The sequence below is a fragment of the Sturnira hondurensis genome, unplaced genomic scaffold, assembly GCF_014824575.4.
Source record: "Sturnira hondurensis isolate 20B ecotype Veracruz unplaced genomic scaffold, ASM1482457v3 Scaffold0000880, whole genome shotgun sequence".
Lineage (NCBI taxonomy): Eukaryota > Metazoa > Chordata > Mammalia > Chiroptera > Phyllostomidae > Sturnira > Sturnira hondurensis.
Genome location: NW_028073511.1, coordinates 14,422,128 through 14,432,819, shown reverse-complemented (window position 1 = coordinate 14,432,819; position 10,692 = coordinate 14,422,128). Strand labels below are relative to the sequence as shown.

The 10,692-nt window shown below is 36.1% G+C and overlaps 1 protein-coding gene across 1 annotated transcript in view; it reads right to left on the bottom strand.

The window, feature by feature from the left end:
* Positions 1-1,109: 1,109 nt before the first annotated feature.
* The window catches only part of SACK1B (scaffolding CK1 anchoring protein B), an 87,281-nt gene continuing 77,698 nt past the window's right edge, over positions 1,110-10,692 (bottom strand). The window contains exon 5 of the mRNA XM_037055099.1: positions 1,110-7,350. Coding sequence (XP_036910994.1) covers positions 5,061-7,350 — 2,290 coding nt within the window. The 3' untranslated portion in view covers positions 1,110-5,060. The remainder of the gene's footprint in view (positions 7,351-10,692) is intronic.

The window sequence follows — 10,692 nt, the reverse complement described above, 5'->3', positions numbered from 1 at the left end:
TTAAATCAACTGAGCCTATTCACAAGTTTCCTTTATGATGGCCACAAAAAGATTAAAACCTTATCTATTTCCCTTACTATTCTACTGAACTAGATTTTTCCTAAACATCAGCATTTATGGTAAATAAAAAATAAAATAAAAATTGTTTTTTACTTAAAATTGTACTTACCTACTTGAAAAGCACATTTGCCTTTACAAAGATAGTATTAAATTTCCAAAACAGTGTTTCAACTGTATCTTAATCTGTGATATAAGAGAAATTATTTTTTTCTAAGGAAAGTACATTTTAAGTTTATTACTTTCAGACTTTAGCTTATTTAATGTCACTAATTAATCTAACATAAATGTTCCTTTAGAATATTTTATTCAAACCAAATGCTACAAAGTCATACAGGTCCATTACTAATTTTTAAATGAAATAAATTCCCTATTTTTCAAAGTCACAAGTTATTTAAAATAACTACTACATTGTAGTAGAAATAGAAATAAAGAGAATGAGTGCATATAATATTGCTAAGGAAAAAATACTGTCACAATATCAAATGTGGATAAATTATTATATAAAATATAATTGCGGATCAAAATAAATCTAAAAGTGTTTAAGACCTGGCTTCAAAATTCATGGAGAAATATGCCCTAAGTGGTGTGGCTCTGTTGACTGGGCGTCATTCTGCAAAGCACAATATCACCAATTCAATTCTTGGTCAGGGCTCATGCCTGGGTTGTGGGTTCAGTCCCAGGCTGGGGCATACACGAAAGGCAACCGATTAATGTTTCCCTCTTTCATCAATGTTTCTTTCCCTCTCTTTCTTCCTTCCTACCCCTCTCTGTAAAAAGAAGTATAATAAAACCATTTAAAATTATGGAGACATATTTAAAAATGTATAAAATCTATATTCATAATATAATAATTGAAAATATAAGCTTATGTGAAAATCCATGGTATGATGATAAAAATAAACACCTTACAATATATTGACGTTTGTACAAAATTATTTAATATTCATTTATTAGATTTAAAAACAAAAGTTAATTTGGAAGAATATTCCTCTAACATTGTTTGTATATTAAAAATTGACAATTTGGTTTATAATTTCATTCTTTTTACCTTAAATATTCTAGAACCAAATTGAATATGATGATAAACTTTAAAAAACAGCAGCACACATGATTAACATGAAATAATGATCCTCCTTTATATCCCTTAGCCATAGGCACATTAAGAATCAACAGATATTCATAAAAGTCAAATACCTGTGAAATAATAGTTGACTAACCAGATAATCTTGAGGAAAGTTCCAGTTGGATGTAGTCAGAGTTTGAACTTCTTCCTGCCTGTCTAGATCACAGCAGATGTCATCTTCATTGAAAAGGATATTTGCTTGCCCAAGTGAGACTACCAACATGCACCCCATACCCATACCATAGCACACCATGTCACACTTGTGGCTAAACCCTATCATTATAACAGAGGGACATCAATGTGTTCGGGATACAGGCACTTACATTATTCTGAAACTATCTGCGAAGAACTCTGAAATCCTATTTTCTTGAGTTTCTGCTTACAAATTAATATACTATGTGGAGAGTAAAAATTACCTTATCAAACTTTAATGTCAAAGTACACTTACATGACATTATCTTTCCACCAATATAATTTGGGGAAAAATTATATTGCTTGAAATAAATATATCCATGAAGTCTGGAGTGTCTGCTTATAACTCAAACGGTGAGTAATTATTTGAAGCACTGTGTGCTCATTCAGCCTTAACCTTGAGGAGTTTCTGAGCCACAGAAACTTGGAAAACTTACTCTATGCACAGATTCTCGTATCTAGATATTTCTGAAGAAATAGAAGGAAAATAAAGAAAAATGTCAAAGAATAAATCTGCGGTGCAAAAGCCTAAGCTGCCCATAACAAATGCATAAAATAAAGCATCCAATACTTTCCAATTTCACTAAGGAGAGGAGGAACTCAACAAAGGACGAAAGCCGTTTCCAGAAAGGATGGCAGTTGCTGTACAAAAAGGCAACAAGCTCTTGCTTCTTATGAAACATGATTTACACTCTAGTCTTTTTGTAATTTCAGCTTTAAAGCTATGGTGCTCTAAATTTTCAGAATTTGCATTTTCAGAACTTCCTAATGACAATTAGGAATTGTCCTTTATTCCTTTATCTCTGAAAAGATGCCCCAACTAACAGTAACAAAAAACAGGTGTTACATTAAAATCCATCTGGTTTGGTTAACTGTGGGTTCTGCCTTTCTTAGATGCATAATGAGGACTATGGTCCAGAATGACAGAAGTCAGTTTTTCTAAGAGCAAAATTAAAAATCTCTCTTACTTCTAATGGTTTAAAAGAACCTGGTATTATCTATGAAGGTATTACAGTTTCTAGATGACTCTAAAAATCAACCCTCTAACAATCAGAAATAGCTTTTTTTTTAATTGCAACTGAATACCATTTCTTATTACAAGGAAATACACATTTCAAAGGTTTTGTTTGTTTGTTTGTGTGTTTGGTGTTTTGGTAAATATCCCTGGCTACCTTTCCTGTAAAAAATGACTCTTCCCCTCTAAAAGTTTTGTTTTTAAGCTATTAATTTATTACAAACATGCAGAATTTTCAATCTATTACACTCAGTTTACCCAAACAATAAAATCGTATGTTGCAGTACTTGGGAATTCCCAAGGTTTCAACGAGAGGTTTAAAACCTACTTTTGTGAATGAGGTGAAACTGAATAGTACATTCTGAATTTGTGTTTACAAAGTGCTGTTGCTCTCCAGTTCCTGTTGTATTTTTGCAGTTTGTAAAGGGAGAGCAAGAAAAGAGTGACGACTTTCAAAGGAGGTTCCTCAAGCCCAGAGGAGTAAGAGGCCAGTAAGGAATGGTGTGGTACGGCATTAAAAATACAGGCTTTTGTGTTTAAACCCCAGTTCTACCAATTCAGACTTGTGTAACTCTTAGAAACTTATCTAACTTCTTTGTGGTTTAGTTTCCTTATTTTTTTAAAGGGTTACTTACTTCACAGACTTACTGTGAATATTCATCTAGATTATATATTTAACATTAAGTTCCATTCACTGCCTAGCTTCCTACACTAACGGGCTTTTTTCCTGTAGTACAGAAGCAGGTTAGAGCTCACTAATGGTTCCTCTTCTTTTCCTGTCATTGTCACAGGTCAACTAGAAGAGGATCAAAAGGACTGCCTAGCAATTAAAAGTGGCCTGCTAGGTTACACTCAGAAACCAACCTCAATTAAATTCCCTAATCCCATCTACTGTGGCTATTTTAAGCTCCATGTATCTTTGTTGTCTGGTAGAATCCAACTAAACCCTTTTTGGTTGAATGCTGTTTGGGTCAGGAAATATAAAATTTTTCTCACTTAAATCCTAATAGTTTGGGCAAGGCAGAAGTTGAACACATTTGGAAGGTAATGTGATGCGACGGGATATTACAGACACCTGAGTAACTTTACTTATTAGTTACGTGACTTGGAGCATTATGTGTCTGAATTTCAGTGTCTCAATTGTCACCTTAATCATTAACTATAAATAATGAGGGTAGTGGTCCCCACAAAATGTTGCTGAGGTCACTTTAGATTCAGGCTCCAGACTTGGTCTAGGGTAAGTACTCAATATATGTTTTCTTTTCCCAACTGTTTTGTTTCCCCCCATCATATTTCTTATCATGGTTTTATGGAAAATTATTTAAATGGCATAGATATTTTAATACCACTATTTTAATGATTTAGTAACAGATAATATCTGAATAAGTCTTGCATTTTAAAAATACTATCCCATACAGCAACTCAGAAGGTGTGAAATTTGAAGTGTTGTAGAAACACTTCCCCCTTCTCAAATGGTTCAGTTTCTTTAATTCTATTCTTTGTGGATGAAGTAAAGCCAAGTTAAAGTTTCTGTAATGGATATGGGACTTTTATTTCATTACTCTCAGAAAGGCCCAGGGTAGTTTATGATCTGAGTACCCTCATTAAGTCAAGATCTAGGAAGTCTTAAACTCTTCAACTAGGGCCCTGCTCCTGGGAGAACAGACTAGAGCACCACTTCCCACAGCCACCACCGCAGCCCAGTCACACCGTATTTGGCACAGCACACAGAAAGTCTCTCACAAAGACTTGCAATCAAAACACCTAAGCATCGTCATACCAAACTTAAAAATTTACGTAGAAATTTACGTTCTCTAAAATACTTTATATTAGAAAAAGGGTAGGAATAATTCAGGTGTTCCAACACCTGCTGGCTTGCTGTAAGTGAAGGAAGAAACGACCCAGGCCAGCAGCCGACTGGTGAGTGACGTACAGGCTCCCTGGGAAAGCGGAAGGAAGCACATCCTGGATGGTTCTCAGGAAAGGAGAACAAATTCCCATGATGCCCTGTACTACCTGAGGCCCATACTGTGCCAGCACCCTCAGACAAAATTTTAAAAGAATGTATGCTGAGCTATATAGATGAAATTTTACTGTGCCACCCAACCTGTTATATATGCTCCACAGGAATAGTAATAAAACATTAATAAAATATAACAAGTTATCCTATAAAATTTAAAGGCCATTTAAAACCAGAAAGGCTTTTTCTTATTTTCTTATAACCTAAAGTTATGAAAACTCTATAAAGATGTGTTGTAAAGGGCCACTGATAGTATTAGGACACTTTTATAAAAAGACTTTACATGAAAGAAAAAGCTTTGGAATAAAATGGTTAAAATCCATATACCATCCTACCATTAAGTTTTTTTTTTAAAGATTTAATGTCTTCAGTCTGAAGAAAAGAATTTAATTACATTTTTTACCATTACCATTTAAAAATGATGTGTTTATAGAGCCATCCCATTAGTATAATTAAGCACAGTTAACTTTATCACACAGAGCAATAACTTTACTGTACATAGTAAGTTGGTAAAAATACACATATACCCAAAATTTTACCCCTGTGGAAATCTATTGGCATGTTACAAAAACTGTCCACAATGTTCTTTAGACAAATATTTATAGCCAAATTCATTTTGTATTTGAATATCTATCTGCAATTATAGTATCTCATTTATTTTTGTGTATGAAGTTTCCAAACTTCTGCATAAATCCTCGAAACTTGTTCTCATTTGGCTGATATGTGTGGTAAACGTTAGTGTTGTAATTCAGCATTGGGCTGGACCTGCCATAACTATTGCCCATAGTTGGGGATTTTATTTCTGGGCGGTGTATATTGGCATTTGGAATGTTGCTGGTTGGCTGAATAGAATTCTCAATCTTACAAAATGGCTCAAAACGACTATAAATGCGCCGGTCAGTTGACTGAGTCCTCACAAGCTCACTGGGCTTTGGCCTTGAAGAAGCTGGTTTCCTTCCAGGAGCAGCAACAGTACGAATCTCCTTTGAATCTCGGTATTGGATCTGTTCTGTGTTAAATCTTGGGGCAGACGCATCCCCTACCCTGTCTAAGAACTTGTTTTCAGCCGGACCTGGAGAAGGTATTTCATTACTTTCATTGGATGCAGCACGCATCCCCTGAGATGAGCTGACTGTCACATCTTCCCTACTCTTGTGGATGCTGCCTTGGGAGTTTGTGGAGGAAGTATGCTTTCTTCTAGGAGATGAATCAACTTTCGGTTCTGACTTCCTGGGGTTTTGATTCTCTTCAGCCTCAGAAGCTAAAGTGTCAGAACTACTACACATCCTATAAAAGGGGGATGTTTTACTTTTGGATAGAGTTTCTTTCTTTTCTGGGGTAAGGCTAAGTAAGGACCTCAACTTCTGAGACCCCTTTTTCAAAAAGCTTGGGGAACCCTTAACTTCTTTCTTTGAAGGGAGCTCTTTGTTAGGGTCCTCTTTGTTCACGTCAAGCAAAGCAGCAATGGAAACCGACTTGGTAGTTGTGCCACTTGAAGGTTCTCTCTGGACCACCTCCTCCTGCTCTTCTATGCTATTGGTCACGTTGTGCATGCTTTTAGAGCTTTTCAGCAAATCCTCTTTGGGTTTTTCTGGCTGTCTGATTCGATTCCTGGTAAGTGTGCTATATACATAATGCTTACTATTTCCATGATCTAAATTGGCTTTTGAGTAGTCAAAGAATGGGAAACTTCGTCTTTTAAGCACATTCTCATTTTGTTGATTCTTTAGATTTTCTGTCTGCTTGTTTACACACAGATTTGTATATAAGTAGTTGTTTGACTCAGCATGGCCACCCGTAGTTTGGTTTAAGACTTCTGAGTGGTTTTCAGGAACCTGCGAGGGGTGCATTTTTGGCACCTCTGACTGTGACGACGGTAGCTTGGGGATTGATTCTGGCAAAGGTTTGTCTGTCGAATGCTCTACACTTTTAGGGGTATCTGGGACCTCTCTGGGTGTGTCACTTCCCTGGGAACCAATGATAGTTGAATTTGAGGAGCCAGTTGCAGAACTATTAACTTCCTGCTGCTCAGGTAAAGTTGGTTTAAACACAAGAGAGGGGCGGAGCCGTGAATGCGTATAAAGGGCATTGGCTTTCAAATTCTCAGAGCTATCATAGCTCTCAGGCCGGTCACCTAGAGCTGATCCATTAGAATCAGGTGTAGCTTCTGAATGATCATTTAAGTAGGATTCAATTCTCCAGTTTCGCAAGAATGACTTTGTCGTATTTTCCAGGGTTGGCATTCGTTGTTGGAGGAAGCGAACATGATTATCTGTCCCGTTAAAAGACCTTCGCACATTTGAATTCCTTTCTGCAAAATGTGTTGTCTTCCTCTGGGCAAGCCAATTTCCAAAACTCTGGGGAGGCATGTTATGGTGGCTCGCATAGCCTCCCCGTGATGAGGATGCCAAACTATCTGAGGACTTTTTCCAATTACCAGGAGGATTGACAGTTCGATTCACAGCCCTGTTCAGCAACAGGTATGGCGCTGTTTCTGGCTGTTCCCCAGCATAACTATGCCTCTTCCAATTTTCATTCTGACTGGGCTGATACTGACGGACTGTATTTGGCCCATTAAAGTTTGGAACAAAAGGAGGTTTGTATCCATGATTTCTTATGCTATATTTGTCATGTTCATTCCGGGTGTATAGTCCTCTATTTTTGAAGTAACTAGGATCTAGTTTATGAACGTTGTCTTGCCTACCAAGAAAATTTCTTTGGCTGGAAACAGAAGCTAATGAAGAGACCGAACGCTGGTAAGTGCCGTTTTCCCACAGAGCTTTGCCACGCTTCCCCCGGGCTGACTCTTCCTGAGCGAATGAGCTGGGCACACATGATCTGGCATAGAGAGTCCTGAATTCTTCATCAAAGGACTCAACGAGCTGTCCTGTGATTATCTGAACCATGCTGAGGTGAGCTTTTTCAAATGACCACATGTAGCTGAAAAAAAATCAAAATTGGAAAATTTTATGTTTGCTGAATTAAAAGATTAGTGACAGTATATATAGTTCTACTAAGAAAAGTGTGTCATTTATTGCGGACAAGAGGTTTTTTCCTTGACTGTCATAATCGAAAACAGCTCCAATCATTACATGCTTGTAACATGGATATGTTGCCCCACTCCCATATGCATACTTTAAATAACAAATCAAGTTCTGGGTTCGAATCCACCATACTTCCTTACACGACTTATGAGAAGTCCAAGGAAAAGCCACGTTGCACTTTGTACCTCTACCTAGTAAGAATTTGCAGAGTGAAAAAATGCGTCCTGGCAGGGTGCAGGCAAGCTGGCATCACAGGAAAAGCTGAGAACTGGCTACTGCTGAGTTCTCCAGTCTCATGGCCTCTGTTTCCTCACGTCCAAAATGAAGACACGAATGCCATAACTGCTACATTTCCTTATAGTTCCAACACGTTACAGTGCAAGACAGCTCTGTACATATCTTTTCTCTCTGTGACTTACTCAGTGAGTGTAACTTAGGGTGCTGGGAGTTGTGCGCAGACAGAGGATTCGTGGGCAGCAGCCTCGATAAGGAGACAGTGAACTTGGTGTACACAGATGTGGTCAATTTAATCCTCACAGACCATGCCAGTCAGAATGCCAATCAGGATCTTTTAATACAGGTACAATTTCCAATAAATTTTAATGGAAAATAAATTTGTAACTAGTTTATAGCACTTTATGGAACTTCCTATCTTTTTCAGAGTTTAGAGCTAACAGTTATCTTGAAATTTCCTGTAAGATTTTAAATACGATGTTTGAAAATCTGAATAGTTAAACATACAGAGTCACTGAGCTGATAAAGAAAAAATCACTAACATGTTATGTATCAAATAATGTACATGATACAAGATGTTTTAATACAATAAAAGGGAGATAAACTCATTCTCCACAATGAAGGAGTTTATTATTTACACAAGGAAGACAATAATAAAGGCAGATGAAGATATTTTTTAAAATGTTCAGAGTAAGAATTTAAAATATATAAAATATTATCAACAGCAGTCTGCAACTTAATTATTCTGATATGCTTTATTTTATCTAGAATACTTATTGAATGGATGGTATGAACAGGATATTTACTAGGTACTTTGTATTTACAGTTGTGTCGGCCACCAGCCTGACTTAAACGATATGCTTCAAAAGTAAATTATTAAAGAAATTTTCAATCAAACTGAAGATGTGAATATAAAGTATGTTAGAAACCTTACGAAATGAAAAGTCAGCTATCAAATATGAAAAATCCCTCAAGAAAGTCAGATTTTAGCAGTATTTTGATAGAAACTAGATAACCTTGAAGTTCAGACATGAAACAAAAGTATGGGAGGACAATTTGTGTGAAAGAAGAAACATAGAAAAAGGAAGCAGTAATGGCCATGCATTATAGAAAACTGAAATCAACTTATATTTAACTGCATTAAAAAAAAACCCAACAAGCCCTGGCTGGTGTAGCTCAGTGGATTGAGTGCGGGCCTGCAAACCAGACGATTACAGTTCGATTCCCAGTCAGGGCACATGCCTGGGTTGCAGGCCAGTTCCCAGTGGGGGACTCACGAGAGGCAACCATACATTGATATTTCTCTCCCTCTCTCTTTCCCTTCCCCTCTAAGATAAATAAATTAAAAAATCTTTAAAAAAAACATACGAGATGGATGAACCTTGAAAGCAGTTTGTGTAAAATCTGATCCCAAATCTGAATAAATTATAATAAAAGGAGATGTTTGGAGAATAATTTTTTTCACAACTACTTGTAGTATAGACTTGAAATATGAGGGATTTCATTTACTATGATGAATAAAGTAGTTGGAATAAGGTGATAAGAAACAAAATCAGAGCAGAAATTGGAATAATGAGTAAAATTATTGAGCCAGTAACAAGAAGAAAGAATATCTGTACCTCACAAAGAATATGCATAGGTTACAAAATAAGATTACCTCCAGGTACAGAACTTAGGAATCTGAGAAGATAATGGTACTGGTGAATGTGTGGCAATCGGAAAAGGTTCTAGACTTTGGTAAATCAGAAAGTAATATTGTAATAGAATTTCAGGTAATAGAAAGAGATTTGATTGGAAATATTTAATTTAGAGATTATTCTCTGAAAATTCTAACCACTCCTAGAGATACAAGGATGACTTATACCAACATTAAAGGATCTTCCTGTGTTATTTCCATGATCCCAGCTAATCACTGTTCTGTGAACTCAGCTGTTGATAAGCATTTCACACACAGTTTCTAGTAAGTTCTATACTCACTCATTCTTAAATACAAAGATATTGCAAAGGACTGGCAGACATTACAAAGTTTAGATCACTTATAAAGCTTAAAAGCTTAGATGCAAAACTGGAAGCAAACCAAGCAAACACAAAAAAGGTACCCAGAGAAGGAAACAGAGAAAATGCACAAGTAAGAATATGTATAAACGTACACATGCTTAATATCTTCAAAGAAATAAAGATAAAAACTAATAAGTCTATGAAACATGAATAGGATGCTATAAAATATTTCAAGTAGCAGGTATTAAAATATTTGATAGCAAAATTCTAAAAGAAAGATATAACAGAAACATTGAAAGATGGATGTAATTAAGAAAATCCCCCAGTTAATGAAATGTCCCCAGCCCTGGATGGAAAGTTGTAGGAAAAATAATACAATGGGAGCAGAAATTCAGTTAATAAAAATTCCAGGGAGAGACAACAGAAATAATTGAGAAGAAATTATCAAAGAATAAATAAGAAAACTTCTCAGAACCAAAAGGTCTAAGTATTAGAATTGCCTTGAACAACAAGAGGAAAAAAGTCCTAGGGCTAGAAGCAGCATAATAAATTTGAGAATAGCATGTAAAAGGGAAAACCTAGACATTTCCAGAAAGGAAAAAAAGTTACATGAAGAAAACTGCAATAACAACTGTTTGAGACTTCTTAAATAGCAATTTGAATGCAGGACAATGCCTTCCAAATCTGGAGTAAAATGGTTCAATTTAAGAGTTTCATCTTCTTTTAAACCACAAATCATCTAAAATTATAAATTTTTGAACTTTAAATATCCCATGCTGACAGAAAATGTTCTTGATCAAACTTGGGAGAAAAACCATGACTTGGAAACAAAGATGAGTTAAAAATGAGATTGAAAAGGGGATTTTAAAAACTGCAGCTCAAATTATGTGGGAATATAGGCAATGCCTGGATCCCGGCTGAGCTCCAGGTGAAAGACCTGCTGGTCCAGACTGGACACCATGGATCGTTGGTATTAACTGAGTATTGGGAAAAGTTTTTATGTACT